The 21,834-nt window shown below is 38.0% G+C and overlaps 1 protein-coding gene across 4 annotated transcripts in view; it reads right to left on the reverse strand.

Annotated features, from left to right (window-relative positions):
• Nucleotides 1–21,834, reverse strand: part of LOC106087575 (rhoGEF domain-containing protein gxcI) — a 41,453-nt gene that overhangs the window by 7,323 nt on the left and 12,296 nt on the right. For 3 of the 4 annotated variants that reach the window (XM_059364803.1, XM_059364802.1, XM_059364801.1), the window contains exons 2-5: nucleotides 12,729–13,137; nucleotides 6,627–6,742; nucleotides 6,041–6,562; nucleotides 1,020–1,179 (exon numbers count right to left, since the gene is read on the reverse strand). In XM_059364803.1, the coding sequence (XP_059220786.1) occupies nucleotides 1,020–1,179; nucleotides 6,041–6,562; nucleotides 6,627–6,742; nucleotides 12,729–13,137 (1,207 nt within the window). Of the gene's footprint in view, nucleotides 1–1,019; nucleotides 1,180–5,387; nucleotides 5,775–6,040; nucleotides 6,563–6,626; nucleotides 6,743–12,728; nucleotides 13,138–21,834 lie in introns of those variants that run through there. The other variant, XM_059364800.1, reaches the window with a different exon arrangement.

The following is a 21,834-nucleotide window of genomic DNA, read 5'->3' on the forward strand; positions in this document are numbered from 1 at the left end:
ATATCCAACAACTGTGCCAAGTATGGTTCAAATCGGTCCATAACCTGATATAGCTGTCATATAAACCGATCTTGGGTCTTGACTTCTTGAGCCTCTAGAGTGCGCAATTCTAATCCGATTAGAATGAAATTTTGCACGACGTGTTTTGTTACGATATCCAACAACTGTGCCAAATATGGTTCAAATCGGTTCATAACCTGATATAGCTGCCATATAAACCGATCTGGGATCTTGACTTCTCGAGCCTCTAGAGGTCGCAATTATTATCCGATTTGCCTGAAATTTTGTACGACGGATTCTCTCATGACCATTAACATACGTGTTTATTATGGTCTGAATCGGTTTATAGCCTGATATAGCTCCCATATAAATCGATCTCTCTATTTTACTTCTTGAGCCCACAAAGGGCGCAATTCTTATTCGAATTGGCTGACATTTTACACAGGTCTCCAACATATAATTTAATTGTGGTCCAAACCGGACCATATCTTGATATCGCTCTAATAGCAGAGCAAATCTTTTCTTATATCCTTTTTTTGCCTAAGAAGAGATGCCGGGAAAAGAACTCGACATATGCGATCCATGGTGGAGGGTATATAAGATTCGGCCCGGCCGAACTTAGCACGCTTTTACTTGTTTTTAATAATTTATTCTGTTAAAACAAAACAAAAACATCAATTGTTTTCCAATTTTCCTTAAAAGAAAAAAAATTAAAACTCAATTATCTCTCAGATCTGTACAATTACCTAGAAAAAGCAAGTGATTTAGTGTATATGTGTGTGGGTTTTGTGCAAAAACATACAAGTGAAATATTCAATACTAACATATTTGATCATGGTGAGAACATTGTGAGAACATTGCTTCAAATGTTTTTTTTTTTTTTGCTGAGTGTAATGGATGATAACGATGAAGATGTAAGAAGATGATTGAGATGACTTGTTTGATTCCATTATGATCCTCCTATTCGTAACGTTCGGAGGCCAACACCCAATAAACACAATCCAAAAATTTCAACTTGCCTCTCGGCTTGCACTGCAAATGATCTTTGATGTACTGGCAAGGACACTGGAATTGTCCACAATGACGTCCCGGCTCCAAGGGTGTAACATCGACCAGACCCCGTATAGCTTCACGTCCCCAACGAGAGGCATAACGCAAAAATACTTGAACACCACGCTCCTGCAAATTTTTGGGGTTTTTCGATAATAAACTTTTTGAGGACATTTTTAAATTAAATAAAAAATAATAATTAAAAGTATAAAGAAAAAAGAAAAGAGTGCTAAATAGTTTGCTTTAAATATCAACAAAATTATTATTTATTTGTTTATTATTTAAATAATTATACATATTTTTACTGTTTTGCTGTAGTAGGATAAAATCATGCAAAATGATATGTGAGTTATGCTAACAAAGTGAAAATTCTACATACATACTTAGAGCATAAGTTGCATAGGCTCTACACGAAGTCCTTTCTATTTAACTGGAAATGAAGGAAGCAATTCGGACTAACTAAGAAATACATTAAGTTCAATGTGGGCAGATCTAAACAGGTAAAACATGATTTTAGAAATATTCCCATCAGTGAAGTTTATACAGGCCACCGTGGAGAAGAGGTTAGCATGTCCTCCTATGATGCTGAACGCCTGGGTTCAAATGCCGGAGTAAATATCAAAAAAAAAAAAAAATTCAACGGTGGTTATCGCCTTACTAATGCTGGATACATTTTTAAGGTATCATGTCATATCGTGTAGGACAACAAATTTCCACATCCTTAAATAGGCCATATCAGATAAAAGATTATAAGGGAGTTATATCGAAATCTGTGCCAATTTTGATGACATATGCTGGGTCGTCAAATAGAACATCTCATGCCAAAGTTTGTAAAGATCGGACCAAAATTGTGGCTTCTACAGCCTTAAAAAGTCACATCGGATGAAAGGTATATATGGGAGCTATATCTAAATCTGAAACGATTTAGATGAAATTATACACACATGTGAGGACGATGAATAAAACACCCCATGCCAAATTTTGTAAAGATCGGACCAAAATTGTGGCTTCTACAGCCTTAAAAGGCCATATCGGATGAAAGATATATATGGGAGCTATATCTAAATCTGGACCGATTTTAGTGAAATATTGCACACATATGAGGACGTCAAATAAAACACCTCATGCCAAATTTTGTAAAGATCGGACCAAAATTGTGGCTTCTACAGCCTTAAAAGGCCAAATCTGGTGCAAGATATATATGGGAGCTATATCTAAATCTGAACCGATTTTTATGAAATTTTGCACACATATGAGGACATTGAATAAAACACCCCATGCCAAATTTTGTAAAGGTCGGACCGAAATTGTGGCTTCTACAGTCTTAAAAGCCATATCGGATGAAAGATATATATGGGAGCTATATTTAAATCTGAACCGACTTTTATCAAATTTTGCACACATATGAGGACGATAAATAAAACACTCCATGCCAAATTTTGTAAAGATCCGACCTAAAGATCTTATACAGCATTAAAAGGCCATATCGGATGAAAGATATATATGGGAGCTATATTTAAATCTGAACCGATTTTTATGAAATTTTGTACACATATGAGGACATTGAATAAAACACCCCATGCCAAATTTTGTAAAGATCGGACCAAAATTGTGGCTTCTACAGCCTTAAAAATCATATCAGATGAAAGATATATATGGAAGCTATATCTAAATCTGAACCGATTTAGATGAAATTTTGCACACATATGAGGAAGATGAATAAAATACCCCATGCCAAATTTTGTAAAGATCGGACCAAAATTGTGGCTTCTAAAGCCTTAAAGGGCCATATCGGATGAAAGATATGCATGGGAGCTATATCTAAATCTGAACCGATTTTTATGAAATGTTGCACACATATGAGGACGTCAAATAAAGCACCTCATGCCAAATTTTGTAAAGATCCGACCAAAATTGTGGTTGCTATAGCCATAAAATACCATATCGGATGAAAGATATATATGGAAGCTATATCTAAATCTGAACCGATTTTTGTGAAATTTGGCACACATATGAGGACATTGAATAAAACACCCCTTGCCAAATTTTATAAAGATCGGACCAAAATTGTGGCTTCTACAGCCTTAAATAGCCATATCGGATGAAAGATATATATGGGAGCTATAACTAAATCTGAACCAATTTCGTTCAAGATCAATAGCGTTCGTGCTTGGGCCAAAAAAGCGACTTGTGCAAAATTTCATGACAATCGGACAATAAATGCGACCTGTAACTTGATCACAAGAATACATGGACAGACAGACGGATAGATGGACCGACGGGCGCAGCTAAATCGAATCAGGAAGTGATTCTAAACCGATCGGTATACTTATCAATGGGTCTAGCTCTTCTTCTTCTAAGCGTTGCAAACAAATGCACAAAGTTATAATACCCTGTACCACAGTGGTGGTGTAGAGTATAAAAAGCTATCCTACACTGAATGTATCATTCAACAAACATTGCGCCTATAGAGGGCGCAATTTTCATTCGATTAGACTAACATTTTTATACCCTCCACCATTAGATGGGGGGTATACTAATTTCGTCATTCTGTTTGTAACTACTCGAAATAATCGTCTGAGACCCCATAAAGTATATATATTCTTGATCGTCGTGACATTTTATGTCGATCTAGCCATGTCCGTCCGTCTGTCCGTCCGTCCGTCCGTCCGTCTGTCTGTCGAAAGCACGCTAACTTCCGAAGGAGTAAAGCTAGCCGCTTGAAATTTTGCACAAATACTTCTTATTAGTGTAGGTCGGTTGGTATTGTAAATGGGCCATATCGGTCCATGTTTTGATATAGCTGCCATATAAACCGATCTTGGGTCTTGACTTCTTGAGCCTCTAGAGTGCGCAATTCTTATCCGATTGGAATGAAATTTTGCACGACGTGTTTTGTTATGATACCCAACAACTGTGCCAAGTATGGTTCAAATCGGTCCATGTTTTGATATAGCTGCCATATAAACCGATCTTGGGTCTTGACTTCTTGAGCCTCTAGAGTGCGCAATTCTTATCCGATTGAAATGAAATTTTGCACGTCGTGTTTTGTTATGATATCCAACAACTGTGCCAAGTATGGTTCAAATCGGTCCATAACCTGATATAGCTGCCATATAAACCGATCTTGGGTCTTGACTTCTTGAGCCTCTAGAGTGCGCAATTCTTATCCGATTGAAATGAAATTTTGCACGACGTGTTTTGCAATGACTTCCAACAACTGTTTGATGTATGATTAAAATCGGTTCATAATCTGATATAGCTGTCATATAAACCGATCTTGGGTCTTGACTTCTTGAGCTTCTAGAGGTCGCAATTCCTAACCGATTTGGCTGAAATTTTGCACGACGTATTTTATTACGACTCTCAATAACTGGGCCAAATATGGTTCAAATCGGTCCATAACCTGATATAGCTGTCATATAAACCGATCTGGGATCTTGACTTCTCGAGCCTCTAGAGGGCGCAATTCTCATCCGATTTGCTTGAAATTTTGTACGACGGCTTCTCTCATGACCATCAACATACGTGTTGATTATAGTCTGAATCGGTCTATAGCCTGATATAGCTCCCATATAAATCGATCTCTCTATTTTACTTCTTGAGCCCCCAAAGGGCGCAATTCTTATTCAAATTAGCTGACATTTTACACAGTTGTCCAACATATAATTTAAATGTGGTCCGAACCGAACCTATCTTGATATCGCTTTAATAGCAGAGCAAATCTTTTCTTTTATCCTTTTTTTTGCCTAAGAAGAGATGCCGAAAAAAGAACTCGACAAATGCGGTCCATGGTGGAGGGTATATAAGATTCGTCCTTGCCGAATTTAGCACGCTTTTACTTGTTTTAAACTAAGGAAATACAAGCATTTTAAGTTATTCAAATGAGATTTTGTAAGGATTTCCCATCCATCTTCTTTCACCACCTCTTCAATTACAAATTACTGGTATTCTCAGCAAACATACATTTACAGGATAAATCTTTAAAGGACTTTGTGCAAATTACAAAATAATAACAATAAGGTGTAAGTAAATGTATAGTGAATATACATGTATATTTGCATACTATTACAACACTATTTGCAATACATTTACATTATGCTTAAATTGTAACGACTATTGTTTATTTAGTATTTTTCTTTTGTTTACTTGAAAAGAAGGAAACGGAAACTAGAATATAGTAAAGCAAAACAATCATAGTAGGAAGCACTTACATCAAAATGTTTAAAATTCCAAACATAAACATAAATAAGCAAATAATTAATGATGAAAAACAATTTTCAGAACAAAGAATAGAATTAGAATATATTAAGAAAAAAAACAGAAGAGAAAATAAATGTGTGTTTAAACTTATTTATTGGCCCCCTTGTGTTGATGGGGTTTAGGTTATAACGTTTCCGTGCGATTTTGCATATTTTGGCATTTGATTTGTGATTTGTGATTTTTTGTTTATCAATGTTTCTCGTTTGTTATTTGTTTTTTGGTGCTGACTTCTACAACCAACAGCCTAGGCAATTAATGCCACAGCATTGTTTGCGTTGCAGGTGAATTTTGATTTTATTGCGCAGGACTTCTTCCTCATATTGACAGGGACAGATGGATGATTGCAGGTGACGAGGCGTTTCATGTACACCGGCCTCTTGGACCGTCCAATCGAGGCGACGCCTTAGGAAGTCTTTGCCCCAACGTTGCAAATAGCTGAGATAAAGCTCTTGGGCCACAGCCTAAGGATTTAATATACAATAGGGTGTATTTGATAAATTATCAAGAAAGTACATGTGATAAAATGATTTGTGTATAAAACAGGTGGGATGCTAACAACAATAAAGGACAATAAAATATATATATATACATTACATATAGTTACACAAATATAACTTAAATGGCAAAAAACATTATTTTCGAATTATATACATATTCAAATCTGTAAGTTCCCTAACAAATGAAAAAATTCCTCACTCCTCCAAAAATCTCTTCAAAAGCTACATACCTGTTTCCTGGACACTCTAACTGGCGTCGATCCTTGTATGACAATATCATTCAAATCAATATCCAACTTTGATTCCCATCCTGCCTTTATATTCTCACCACCATTCTGTTCGGTATGTTCCAGAAACTCATTCAGAAAATTCACACATGGTCCCGAATCGAAGTAGAGGAAACATAAATTCACTTTATGGCATGAAATGCGTCCACGATCATCGAGTATAAGCAATATCTTATGTTTGATCAGCTGTTTGTTGACCCTTGCCAAACACTTTTCCAGACCTCGAGCCAAACGCAATTTCACCCACATGCACAGAAATATGGCTGCAGCATTAAGGAATAGCCAACCCACACCCAGTGAGAACAGTGCCACACCTTGTAAACCAGAGAACAACAGAGTCAACAATACGGTAAAAGCGAATAGTATCCAACACACTAAAATGCGCTTATAGCAAATATTATACATGGTGAAGCGATAGTCGTTAACCAATGTTTCCATGGCATGCACATATTCCTCAACGGTTAACTGTGAAATGGGTGGAGAAGAAATGTCACTAAAGGTTATTAACCAACTGAAGTGATTAACTTACTGTTAGTCCTTGAGCCATAAGCTCCTCGGGCACTAATTCTGGCCTGAATATTGCTGGTGTTACCCATGGAAATTTGGTATTGGCAGGTAATAAGGTAACAATGACATCTCCATTGGCTGCAAAAAAACCAAAAGAATAGAAAAAATTAAATAACAACTTTTATAAAAAGGATTAATTACATATCAATGGCAAGCCACAAGTCACTTAAGATGATTCTAATCTTTTCAAGCAACCAAGAAATGGAAAGTCTTAAAAATTACCTTCATGATATCTTAGGAAAACTCAAACCTAAAATCTTCAAGATCGCCCTAAGGTGACTTAAGACCAACTTGAGGTGTCAAAAGACAACTGTAAGAAGCCTTGAGGAGTTTAAAGATTAACTATGGCAAGCCACTCATCACTTCAAATGGTCCATAAATACTTATAGACGTCCTAATCTTTTCAAGCAACCAAAAAGTGAAAAGTCTTAAAAATTACCTTAACGATATCTTAGGGAACCTCAAACCTAAAATCCTCAAGATCGTCCTAAGGTGCCTTAAGACGACCTTAAGGTGTGAAAAAACGGCTTTCAGGTGCCTTAATGAGTTTAAAGACTAACTTGAGGTCTCCAAACAAAGCTTTAGTTGACATTTTTTGCCACCCCACCATCAAATTATCTACATACCAAATTTTGTCCAGAGACAAACTCTACGGATTTTGTTAAACTAAGGACATACATGCATTTTAAGTTATTCAAAGGAAATGTTGAATGGATTTTCAATAAAATTGGATTTTCACTAATTTTTTAATAGAAATGATGAAAGTTTAAGTTCTAAGAATCTTAAATTGGGATCTTAAAGTCCAATATAGGGACCTCAATAAAAAATTTATTTTTAAATGTCCCTAAATAAAACTTCTAAGTCTCTCCTTAAAACACTTAGGACCATATAGACGACTATTAACTACCTAAATGTCCCTGTATGCAGCATAAAGGTTCTTGAAGGCGATCTCAAGTTTCCTATAGGCTACAAAAAGGTCCTTGTAGATGAATATAAGGTTTCTCAAGTCGAGATTAAGGGCATTAAGAAAACTATAAGATCGCTAAAGTTCACTTTGAAGTCCCTAAGATCGACCTTAAAGTCACTTAGTCGACATTTAGATCCCATAAGTCGAAAACCTTATAATCCATAAAGTCAACCTTAAAATCCATAAAGTCAAACTTAAGGTCCTTAAAGTCGACCTTAAGGTGCCTTAAGTCCATCTAAATATCTCTAAAGTCAACTTTCACAACCCTAAGTGAACCTTAAGAACCCTAAAATCCACCCAAAATCCCTTTAGTGGAAGTTCAAGTCCCTAAGGTCGACCCTTAAGTACCCAATGATAAACTTATCAATAAAGTCGAACTTTGGAAAACTAAAGAACCATACATCAACCCAAAGGTCCTTAAAGTCGACCTTAATACCTCTAAGACAACCTTATTGTCCATAAAGTTCACCTTAAATTCCTTAAAGTCGGCCTTAAGGTGCCTTAAGTCCATCTAAATATCCCTAAAGTCGACCATCACAACCCTAAGTGAACCTTAAAAACCCTAAAGTTCACCCAAGATCCCTTTAGTGGAAGTTTAAGTCCCTAAAGTCGACCTTCAAGTCCCCAAAGATAACCTTAAGTCCATAAAGTCGACCTGAGGGCACTTAAAGATGACTTTAAACTTTCTAAAGTCGCCATAAAGTTCTCCAGAGTCACCTATAAAACTGAATTGAAGAACCATACATCAACCCAAAGGCCCTTCAAGCCGACCCTTATATCGCTAAGATAACCTTATAATCCATAAAGTCAACCTTAAAATCCATATAGTTAACCTTAAGGTCCTTAAAGGCGCCCCAAAAGCACCTTAAGTCGATCTAAATGTCTCCAAAGTCGAGTGCGAGGCACTGCTGCCATCGGCACAGTATTGGATTGACGGAAACCTAGTATTGCCATCTGGAAGAACATGTTACACGGATGGATCAAAGCTAGAGGAGAAAGTGGGTCAGGAGGTCTACATTGAAAACCCAGGGACTAAGATCTGTTTTAGACTGCCTGACCACAATAAGTCCAGCAGGGCAGACCCGGGCGATCACAGAATGCGTGAAGAGGTGTGGTACTAACGGGAGGACGTCGAGTGTGAACATCTTTACCGACAGTAAAATTGCTATAAGGGCAATTACAACCAGGACGGTAAGGTTATGAACAGTCTTGAAGATGGCAAAATCAGCATGAGACGTTAGAGCATTTCCTTTGTCATTTCCCGGCTTTCGCTTCTAACAGATACCGGCACTTAGGTGGAGACACAATACCAGACATGAACCAACTTAGGGGAGTGATATTGAAAACAATTTGTAAGTAGCATGGAAGTCCTAATTTAAAATTTCCTTTTAGAGGTTACTTTGTAGTTTTTAGAGCGCACAACAATCCGATTACTGGCTTAGGTGTATGTCCATAGTGGCATGCGGCGGATTAATATATGCACCCTCCTTTGAACCCAAGCTAACCTAACCTACGTCGACCTTAAAGTTCATGTCAACTTCAAGGTCCTTTAAGTCGACCATAAGGACTCTGAAGTCAATCTAAGGTCTCTAAACTCAACCTTTTTGGGTCCCTAAGTTTACTTTAAGATCCCTAAAGACGACCTTAAGGTTCCTAATGTTGAACCTTAGGTCCCTAAAGTCGACCTTTAATTCCCCACATCGTCCTTAACTTTGCCTCAAGTACCGCAAATTCGGCTTTAGGCCACTAAAGTCAACCATAAGGTCCCTCAAATCAGCCATAAGGTCTCTAAAATCGACCATAAGGTCTTTAAAGTCGATCTAAGGGCGACCTAAAGCTGAGTTAAGGTCTCTAGGGATCCTTTAGGGTCGACCTAGGGACCCACCATTCGAATTGAAGATCCCTAAAGTCGACGTCAAGGTCGTTGAAGTCAACCTTAAGGTTCCTAAAGAGGGCCTTAAGAACCCTAAAGTCGACTTTAAGGTTCCCAAAGGTCTCTAAAATCGACCATAAGGTCTCTCGAATTGACCATAAGGTCTTTAAAGTCGACAAAAAGGCCTTTATAGACGATCTAAGGTCTCCAAAGTCGATTTTAGGTCCCTTAAATCTTTCTCAGGTCTTTTTAAGTCGACAGTTGGTGCCCTAAGTCGACCATAAAGTCCCTTAACTTGCTTTACGGTTCCTAAAGTTGACCTTAACGTTTGTTAAGTCGAACTTGTGATCCCCAAGATCAACCTTAAGATCCCTTTAGTCGAGCTTAAGGTCCCTTAAGTCAAGCTTAAGGTATCTTAAGTCGAGCTTAAGGTCCCTAAAGGTAACCTTTAGTCTATACAGTCAATCTCAGGTCTCTTAAGGTCCCCTAAGTCGAACTTAAGGTTCCTAAAGATGACGTTTAGATCCCTCAAGTCGACTTTAAGGTTGCTAACGTCGACCTTATAGTCCCCAAAGGTCTCTAAAATCGACCAAAAGGTCTCTCGAATCGGCCATAAGGTCTTTAAAGTCGACCATAAGGTCTTTATAGACGATCTAAGGTCTCCAACGTTGATCTTAGGTCCCAAAGGTCGACCTTGGGCTCTAAAGTCGACCTTAGGTCTCTAAAGTCGATCTCAGGTCTCTAAAGTCGACATTTGGCGCCCTAAGTCGATTATAAGATCTCTTAAGTCGACCTTACGTTTTCTAAAATCGACCTTGAGGTTCGTTAAGTCGAACTTGTGGCCCCAAGATCCACCTTCAGGTTCGCAAAGTCGAGCTTAGGGTCCCTACAGTCGAAGTTAAGGTCCCTAAAGTCGACCTTAAGGTTCCTAAAGTTGACCTTAAGGTCCTTTAAGTCGTCCTTAAGGTCCGTAACGTCGACCTTAAAGTCCCCAAAGGTCTCTAAAATCGACTTTGAGGTCTTTAAAGTCGACTCGAAGGTCTTTATAGACGATCTAAGGTCTCTAAAGTCGACCTTAGGTCTCTAAAGTCGATCTCAAGTCTCCAAAGTCGACATTTGGTGCCCTTAATTGGCCATAAGGTCCCTTAAGTCTTGGTTTTTAAAATCGATCTCACGTCTCTAAAGTCGATGTTTCGTGCCCTAAGTCGACCTTAAGGTTCCTAAGTTTGACCTTAAGGTCCTTTATGTCATCCTTAAGGTCCCTAACGTCGACCTTAAAGTCCCCAAAGGTCTCTAAAATCGACTATGAGGTCTTTAAAGTCGACCCTTAGGTCTTTATAGACGATCTAAGGTCTCTAAAGTCAACCTTAGGTCTCTAAAGTCGATCTCACTTTAGGCTCTTAACGTCGACCTTAAAGTCCCCAAAGGTCTCTAAAATCGACCATAAGGTCTTTAAAGTCTACGCTAAGGTCTTTATAGACGATCTAAGGTCTCCAAAGTCGATCTAAGGTCGACCTTAGGTCTCTAAGGTCGACCATAAGTCTCTAAAGTCGTCCTTAGGTCTCTAAAGTCTATCTTAGGTCTCTAAAGACGACATTTGATGCCCTAAATCGACCTAAAGGTCTCTTAAGTCGACCTTAAGTTCCCTTAAGTCGACCCTAAGTTTCTTAAGTCGAATTAAAGGTCCCTAAAGTCGAACTCAATGTCCCTAAGGTCCGCTAAGTCGAACTTATGGTCCCCAAGTCAACCTTAAGGTCTCTAAAATCGGCCATAAGGTTTCTAAAGTCGACCATAAGGTCTTTACATTCGACCTAAGGTCTCTAAAGTCGCCTTAGGTTAAGTTAACCTTTGGTCTCTAAATTCGTCCTATAGTCTAACTTAAGGTTCTTAAATTCAACCTCAGTGTTTCTATAGTTGACCTTAAGGTCTCTTCAGTCCACATTAAGGTCCCTAAAGTCGATCTTTAGTTCCTGAAGTCGAACTTTTAGTCCATAAACCCAACTCCCTTAAGTATACCTTAATGTCCCTAAAGTCAATCTTTAGGCCCCTTAAGTGGACCTTAAGGTCCCTGAAGTCGACTTTAAGGTTCCTTGAGTCAACTGTAAGGCCCTAAAGTCAAGCTTAAGGTCCGATAGTTCACCAAAAGGTCCTTAAATTCGACATTAAGGTCCCTATATCGAACTTAAGGTGCCTAAGGTGAACCTTAAGATCCTTAAGTCGACTTGAAGATTCTTTAAGTTAACCTTAAGATCCCATGTCGACCTTAAGGTCACTAAAATTGACCTTCCGTCTTTAAAATTGACCTAAAAGTCTTTAAAATCAAGGTAAGATGGAATTTGTTGTTCAACCGTCACAAAGTTGTTGACAATCAATTTTATGGCTCAAGCAAAAACCCCAATTTTTTTAATTTTTTACCACGTTTTCAATATAAATTAAAGGAATTAATGTTAATGGTCCCAGTACCCAATATAAAGGTCGCTTTAGTCGATCTTTAGGTTCCTGTAATCGACCTTAAGGTAGCTGTACACGATCTTAAGGTCCCTATAAACAGCCTTAGGGTCCCTATAGACAACTTTAAAGTTCCTAAAGAAGAACTATAGGTCTCTAAAATCGAAATTAGGGTCCCTTATGAGGATCTTAAGTACCCTTAGGTCGACAATTTGGACCTTAAATATCACCTTGTGACCTTAAGACGATATAAGGTTTGCTGTGGAGAGCCTTTAGGTTGACTTTTAGTTGACTTTAGTCGAACCTAAGGTATCATAAGTTGAGTTTATTTTCATTAGTGTCAAGAGATTTAAGATTCTTAAGGTCAAGATTTATGTACTTAACCAACCTTGAGGTCATAAGATCGCTTATATTGACCTTAACGTCCTTATGGTGACATTAAGGTCCAAAAGTCGACCCAAATGAAGCCACCCCAGACGACCTTAAGTTTCTAAATTTCCACTATAGACGAACACGAATTTCTTAAGGTTCGAACCTACTATATCTTCAATTTCTTATGATTGCTATACCCAACCTTAATGAGTCAGGGCCCTTGTAGCTGCCCTAAAGAAGAGATTAAAGTGATCCCAAATTCTCTCTCAGCTTCCTTTAAAATACTATTAAAGACTTTTCAATCTTTATTGGGAAGCTTCAGTTATACAAAACTCCCATCCGTAAGGTCACCATAGACCTACACCTACATGTTTTGTTTACTTTCACATATACAGAAATCTTACCAAATCCTTCTCGTATCCTTCCGGTGGATAATTCGATTGTCCTCATTGGTGGCTGAGATTCTACTGGTATTGCCACATTATTGGCCACTGCAGATGTCGAAGGTGATGTGGCTGTTGATGCCGATGAGGATACTGGACCATGTTTATTAGCATGATTACTGTGATGTGGTACTTGCTGATTGTGATGAGTGTTGTTGTTGTTGTTGACGGTGGGGGCAACATTATTGGAAGACGTTAAATTATTAGCCGGTGCTGATGAAGTAGGTTTTTGGTGATGTTGATGGTGCTGTAAATTTTGCTGGTGTGTTGGTGGTGTCTTAGCGGGCGCATTCAAATCGACATGCGTACTTTCGGTGGTTAAAACAGCCGGGGCAGCCACATCCGGTATGGACAACGGAACCGTTGGACGCTATGGAGACAGGAAATTAACGAAAAGAAAAATAAGAATTAAAAAACTTAACTATAAGACTTTTCTTATATGACAATGAAATTATATGCCCTAAGTCAAGGCAGTATAAATACATGCAGTGTAAGAAACCCAATAAATTCATAAATGCACTATACCTTGAACTTTTTTGGCTTAGGTTTCTTTTCATATTTTCATATTCATAAGTGCAATTGTAGCCAAAAAGGAAATAGGAAAACATTGTTTTGTGTAAAGAAAATCAATAAAATTGATTTTTAAATGGTAAAAACTGGCGAAAGTGTTACACACGTTCTCCCTTATTCAATGATCCATAGCTGTTTAAAGGGGAAGGGTATGTTAAAAATCAACAAATAAAAATTAAACCACATTTCACATGTGTTTTTGTTTTTTCATAATTTTAGCTGTGCTATATTCGCTTCCAACTTTCTGTTGTTTTTGGGGTACAATATTGGCTTTTATAGATGGTTGTGGACATAAGTTTAAATTTATTTTATTTACGTGAAGTGAATTTATATTCGGTTTTAATCAGGTATTTGCAGCGGTATATCGCATTTGCACCGCAAAATTATATGCCTCCTTGAAAGAACGCAAATAACGCAACCGTTAAACTCTAATCAACGCAACCAGCTTCCACAAAAACACAAATGATTTTGCGGTGGTGCTGATGTATATGTGTATAAATCGCTATGGAGCAAACGAGCGATGGCCGATTTTAAACTACCACCGCAAATACTAAGGCTCATGTCCCACTTGTATTTGCGGTGGTATGATGAGTGTTTGCCAAAAACAAGGCAAACACCGGAATTTTATGTTGAGCATCAGAAAGTTATAAAGAATTTCAAAAACACTTTAGAAATTAGTATACAGGAACCAATTGGAATATAAGCAATATTAAACTGTTTTTGTTAAAACATGCTTTCTCACAGTTGCAAAAGCAACATCGCAATTATGATTCGATTCAATGAATTGCGCTAATGCGGTGTTTCTATTCTTTTTTTTTTCTTCCACTCATAACACCGCCATGGACAAAGACGATGTTGAAAGCGGGGGAACACGAAGAAATTTATGTACGAGTATTCATACGATCGCCACTCATATCTATTTGATGATCATAACACCGCATCAATTGCGGTTGTGATAATTAACAAACACCGTATTTTTATGAGTATACCGCAAATCAGAAAAATACCATCGCTTGTAGTTCTCTAATGTTTATCCCTTCATGACGCAGACAACATTTATGAGGCCTTTAACCATATAAAACTTGTCTCTCAGCGGAACACCACGTACTGGACTATAAAAAGGAGTTATCTTTTTATACCCACCACCGAAGGATGGGGGTATATTTAATTTATCATTCCGTTTGCAACACATCGAAATATCCATTTCCGACCCTATAAAGTATATATAATCTTGATCAGCGTAAAAATCTAAGACGATCTAAAAATGTCCATCCGTCTGTCTGTTGAAATCACTCTACAGTCTTTAAAATTAGAGATATTGAGTTGAAACTTTGCACAGTTCCTTTTTTGTTCATAAGCAGGTTAAGTTCGAAGATGGGCTATATCGGACTATATCTTGATATAGCCCCCATATAGACCGATCCGCCGATTTAGGGTCTTAGGACCATAAAAGCCACATTTATTATCCGATTTTGCTAAAATTTTGGATAGTGAGTTGTGGATACGCTCTTCAATATTCTTCGTCCATTTTGCTCAGATCGGTCCAGATTTGGGTATAGGTGCCATATAGATCGATCCGCCGATTTAGGGCTTTAGACTCATAAAAGCCACATTTATTATCTGATTTTGCTGAAATTTCGTACAGTGAGTTGTGTTAGGCCCTTCGGCATCCTTCGTCAATTTTGCTCAGATCTGTTTAGATTTGGATATAGCTGCCATATAGACCGATCAGCCCATAAAAGCCACATTTATTATTCGATTTTGCTGAAATTTGGGACAGTGAGTTGTGTTAGGTCCTTCGATATCCTTCGTCAATTTTGCTCAGAGCGGTCCAGATTTGGATATAGCTGCCATATAGACCGATCCTCCGATTTATGGTCTTAGGCCCATAAAAGCCACATTTATCATTCGATTTTGCTGAAATTTGGGATAGTGAGTTGTGTTAGGCCCTTCGACATCGTTCTTTAATTTGGCTCAGATCGGTCCAGATTTGGATATAGCTGCCATATAGACCGATTTCTCGATTTAAGGTTTTGGACCCATAAAAGGCGCATTTATTGTCCGATGTTGCCGAAATTTGGAACAGTGAATTAAGTTAAGCCCCTTAAAATACTTATGCAATATGGCACAGATCGGTCCAGATTTGGATATAACTGCCATATAGACCGATATCTTGGTTTTAGGTTTTGGTGCCATAAAAGGCGCATTTATTATCCGATGTCGCTGAAATTTGAGACATTAGGCTCTTCGACGTCCTTCTTCAATTTGGTTCAGATCGGTCCAGATTTGAATATAGCTGCCATATAGACCGATCTCTCTATTTAAGGTTTGGGGCCCATTAAAGACGCATTTATTGTCCGATTTCACCGAAATTTGGGACAGTGAGTTGTGTTAGGCTCTTCTACATATTTCTGCAACTTGACATAAACCATAAAAGGCGCATTTATAATCCGATTTCGCTGAAATTTGAAACAGTGACTTATGTTAGGCTTTTCGACATCCGTGTCGAATATGGTTCAGATCGATTTATTATTAGACACAGCTACTGTACTTATTAGTATTTGGTCCAAATCGGAACATATTTCGATATAAGTGCTATGGGACATAAGGTATGAAATTTTCACCGAATTTTTTCGCCAATTTATTTGTTAACGCCAATTTACTTGTTATTGAGTCAACAATTAAAGTACACAGCGCTTGCGGTACAAATAACTTTCGTCGTTAACACTCCGAACCTATAGATCTCATGGGCGCGAATGAGAAGAATGGGACTTCACACTTCGCAAGAGTCGAAGACGATATTGCTCTTCCCAAGTAACCAAAGGTTCGGCAACGGTTTGGGCATGTGTTGTTGCCAATCGGGAAATATTAATTGGTAAAGTACACTTACCGGTGAACAGAAAAAGAGACAACAAATAAAAGTTTCGTGCTAAGTTTGCCCGGGCCGAATCTTGGGAACCCACAACCATGGATTCTGCTGAAAGTTTATACAAAACAAATTAAGTTGAAGAGCATAATTTTATTCTACATATCAAACTTCTGTCAAACGAGCAAAAATTAAAGCTTCAAGAAACCGAAAAAGGATGATCGAGAGACCGGTTTACATGGGAGCTATATCAGGTTATGGACCGATTTGGACCGTATTGGACAATAATCAAATCGTATCAAATCGGACAAAAAATGCTGCTTGTAAGAACTCAAGAACTCAAATCGGTTTATATGAGAGCTATATAAAGTTATGGACCGATTTGGACCGTACTCGGCACAGTTTTTTTGGAAATCATTACAGGACACTACGTGCAAAATTTCAGCCAAATTGGCCAAAAATTGCTGCTTGAAGGGGGTTATAATCAAATCGAGAGATGGCAACAAAGGTGGACGAATGAGAAACGTACATTATGTACGGATGTGGAGGGATAGGAAGCACAGCAACGTCAACTGTCACTGAGATGTTGACAGGCCATGGTAAATTCCCGAAAAACCTGCATAGAATGGGCAAATATTCCTCTAGCAAGTGCATTCATGAGGAACTAGTAGTTGCAGACGATGTGGAATATACAGGATTTTTCAATATTCGCGCAACAAAAGTTTTTTTTTTTGTTAATAAAACAAAAACGGTTGTGAATATCCAAGAAATTCTTTATTCCTATGAACGACGTTCGATGCCATTATGCATGGAACTAGATTTTTGTTTTGCATGACCTCCACGGACACACTAGCAGAAGTCTAGACGCTGAACCCAATTTTTGCCGGTTTTTGGATTGGATTATTTTTTTTTTTCATTTGCATCTCCGATCATTGAGCTCGTATAGAAAGAGAAACAAACAAAAATTGTAAAATTTATTAATCTTCGTCCTAACAGGCAAAAAACTTGAAAAATGATAAATCGGCCAAAAAAATGCTGCAGTTTCACGTTCGATATTCATACGAAGGTGGTCCTTGGCTTGTTGGCATGGACCATAGATTTGACATAACCCTGCAGGAAATAGTCTAACGGCATCAAATCTCACGACCGAGGCGGCCAATCGATTGAAGATACTTCTTGAGATATCACGGTCTCCAAACTTGGTTTTCAATATATTGATTGCGACATTCGCTGTGTGGCTTCTGATGCCGTCCTGTTATAATCACATGTCCTCCATCCAAGTTCATATCAACCAATTGGGGCCAAAAATATTCTGTAATCCTTGAACGGCAGCGTTTCTCATTCACAGTAACGTGTCGGTCTTGATAATCACGGAAGAAGTACGGCCCAATGATGCCGCCCGCCCATAAACCCCACCAAACTGTTACATTTTCGGGATGCAATGATTACTCATGGAGTACGTGTGGATTGCTGTCTGACCAATAACGCATATTTTGATAATTGACGCAGCAATTCAACCAGAAATTAGCATTGGACGTAGCGCTCTTAACTTTTTGGCCACTGACTCCGATTTTCGATAGTTAATTTGAATAATTTCGACTCGTTATTGGCTCGTATATCTTTCCATCATGATATGGCAAACCTTACTGATGAAAAATGTCAAAAGAGCGGTCTACTTTTGTAGCGTCCCTTGTGAGTCCCTTTAGTAGTTTTTTAACTTATGTTAGAAAAAGGACGTCTTATGCTTAGTGTGATTATTTATAGGCCTGATGGCTTCGCATTGCATGAAATGAAATAAATAAAAAAAAACCCTTTACATTCTTCCACTGCAAGCGCTGGGTTGAAAGACGCAGGGAATTTGAAACAGCGATTGGCCACGTTTCGCCTGGGACAATAGTCCAGAGGAAGCTGGAAGACAAGAAGAACTGTGAGGCGGTTATGAGATACGCCGAACAAGTACAGCGTAGGAAGAAAGTAGACCTGGACCCGGCGGCGTAGAGTATGGAAGCGGAGGTCTGAACGCATACACAACGAAGGTGATATGGATAATCACCAAATATGTGGTCCGTTTCGAAGTAAGCGAAAGTGGTTCCCAGTTGGAATTATACACCAGAGGCGACACAGATTGCATTTTTAACCCGTATCGTTGATAACGGAGTCCGGCCTAAGGTGAGAGACGTATATTTGGCAAGCATAAACAATTTTCCCATCCTGAACCACAAAAAATATTCTCTTTACATGGCTGCTAAGCCATTTACTTAGTACAGTACCTCACAAACCCACCCAGCATTAGGAGGGGATAACCACCTCATTAATTTTCAACGATCACCTATTAAGTTTTTGATTAATTATATATTTCAGCTTTCAATATAAGGAGATACAGACATTTTAAGTTAAACGTATAATTTTTTTCAGTTCATTGATTACCTTAACGCACCTAAAGAAAATTATAAAATTTAGGGATCGGCCTCACCAGCTCTGAAGCAAATTTCAAACGTAGTTTAAAAATTCTTAACTCGATTTGACATTCATTCATTTCTCACAGCTGTCTTAACAATAGGATCAACTGCTCCAAAAAAAAACATATTCTGACAAAGTCAAGATCATTACAAACCGGCTGCTTGACGCGGCCGTGTTTTGCTGTAATTACAGTGTGACTCTTAACACAGCAATTCATGGCAAACGCCGTACAATTTAATAAAATATTATTAAAATAAAAGCAAACGCAAAACAATTTGCCATAAAACCTGAAATTATCTCGTACTGTGAAGACAGACTCACTTTTTTTGCTGGCACATTTGCGTTTCTTTGCTCTCTCTCTCTCAAATTTCTTAAAGTCAAACGTACTATGAGTCAAATTTTATGCGAAGCGACAGCGGTACAGACAGCCACGTTGATTGCCTGACTGCCTGCTATGGTGCATACAAAATGTCTCATTAAAATCTGTTATGATACAAATAAATTTACAAAAAAAAAGGTCTAAATAAATATTGACAAGAAAACTGATAAGAGGGGAAAACAACAAATATTTAGAGACATTCAATTCCATATGAAGTCATTAAAAGTCGTATCTCTTCTCAGCGAGATAAAATGTGAAAAATTGCTAAGAAGATATTATGGACTTGAGTAAACATTTAAGGCTTTTGAAATTTTGAAGTTCAGAGATCTCTCTGTGGAATTTTTTTGGGCATTTTCTTAAAATATAAAAACATATTCTTTGTTATATTAAAACCATAAAAAAAAATTCTTAATAGGTATTTGCCTAAAGATTCTGACAAATATTTAAACATCAATCTCTTCGTCGAGAGCGATTCCACAAAACCCATGCGGCCAGTACCTCGCCCCGGAAAATTTTTAGAATTACTTTGAGAGACAAAAGAAAAGAAAGAACGGACCCTCCTAACCATGATTTGCGGATCTGCACCTGGAATGTCCGGACTCTTTATAGAGAAGGTGCAGTTTACGCATTGGCGGATGCATAGGGGAAGTACAAGGCAGATATAAACGCCTTACAGGAAGTGCGATGGGCCGGAAATGACGTAACAACAACACCAAATGGTGACGAACTATAATATAGCTGCCATAACACGAGGCATGAATTTCGCTGTGGATTTGTGGTTAGCCGGAGACTGAAACAGTTTTACTCCGGTGGATATGAGAGGCTAACTCAACGAAATTTGTTGTTAAAAACGTCAAAAATGTTTGCTAAAACAACAGGTTTTGTTTGCTGAAAATGAGAAAGCAGACATTATTGCTGTTTCAGCAAACATAATGCTGCTGTTTTAGAAAACATTTCGTAGTGCAATTTTCGCTAACAAAATTACTGTTTTAAATACAACATGTAAAAAAAAAGACTCAAAGTTTCAAATTTCAGAGAAATTGGATAAAAATGAAAGCTTTTATAGGCTTCAGACCCTATATGACAGCTATATCTAAATATGGACCGATCTATTCCATATTTAGGTCAGATGTCTGCAGGCTTTAAATAACTCACTGTTGCAAATTTCAGCGAAATCGGGTAATAAATAAAGCTTTTATGGGCTTCAGACGCATTATCGGCAGATCGGTCAATATGACAGTTATATCTGAAAATAGTCCGATCTGAACCATATTTGGGTCCTATGTTGGGAGGCGTAAAACTGCTCACTGTTGCAAATTTCAGCGAAATCGGGTAATAAATAAAGCTTTTATGGGCTTGAGACACTTTATCGGGAGATCGGTCTATATGGCAGCTATATCTAAATATCGTCCGATCTGAACCATATTTAATTAAGATGTTGGGAGGCTCAAAATTAACCATTATTTTAAATTTCAGCGAAATCGGGTAATAAATAAAGCTTTTATGGTCTTCAGACCCTATATCGGGATATCGGTCTATATGGCAGCTATATCTATATATGGAGCGATCTAATCCATATTTGAGTCCTATGTTGGGAGGCGTAAAATGGCTCACTGTTTCAAATTTCAACGAAATCGGGTTATAAATAAAGCTTTTATGGGCTTGAGACCTTTTATCGGGAGATCGGTCTATATGACAGCTATATCTAAATATGGACCGATCTAATTCATATTTGGGTCAGATGTTGGGAGGCGTAAAATAACTCAGTGTTGCAAATTTCAGTGAAATCGGGTAATAAATAAAATTTTTATGGACTTCAGATCCTTTATCGGGAGATCGGTCTATATGGCAGCTATATCTAAATATGGACCGATCTAATTCATATTTGGGTCAGATGTTGGGAGGCCTAAAATTGCTCACTGTTTCAAATTTCAGCGAAATCGGTTAATAAATAAAGCTTTTATGGGCATGAGACCCTTTATCGGGAGATCGGTCTATATGGCAGTTATATCTAAATATAGTCCGATGTGAACCATATTAAGGTCAGATGTCGGCAGGCTTTAAATAACTCACTGTTGCAAATTTCAGCGAAATCGGATAAAAAAAAGCTTTTATGACCTTCAGACCCCTTATCGGCAGATCGGTCTATATGGCAGCTATAGCTAAATATAGTCCGATCTGAACCATATTTGGGTCAGATGTTGGGAGGTTTCAAATAACCCATTGTTTTAAATTCCAGCGAAATCGGGTAATAAATAAAGCTTTTATGGTCTTCAGACCCTATATCGGGATATCGGTCTATATGGCAGCTATATCTATATATGGAGCGATCTAATCCATATTTGAGTCCTATGTTGGGAGGCGTAAAATGGCTCACTGTTTCAAATTTCAACGAAATCGGGTTATAAATAAAGCTTTTATTGGCTTGAGACCTTTTATCGGGAGATCGGTCTCTATGGCAGCTATATCTAAATATGGACCGATCTAATTCATATTTGGGTCAGATGTTGGGAGGCGTAAAATAACTCAGTGTTGCAAATTTTAGCGAAATCGGGTAATATAAAAAGCTGTTATGGTCTTCAGACCGTTTATAGGGAGATCGGTCTATATGGTAGGTATATCTAAATATAGTCCGATCTAAACCATATTTGGGTCAGATGTTGGGAGGCGTAAAACGGCTCATTGTTTCAAATTTCAGCAAAATCGGGCAATAAATAAAGCTTTTATGGGCTTCAAACCCTTTATCGGGAGATCGGTCTAAATGGCAGCTATATCTAAATACGGACCGATCT

This window comes from Stomoxys calcitrans, chromosome 3 (assembly GCF_963082655.1).
Source record: "Stomoxys calcitrans chromosome 3, idStoCalc2.1, whole genome shotgun sequence".
NCBI classification, from domain to species: domain Eukaryota; kingdom Metazoa; phylum Arthropoda; class Insecta; order Diptera; family Muscidae; genus Stomoxys; species Stomoxys calcitrans.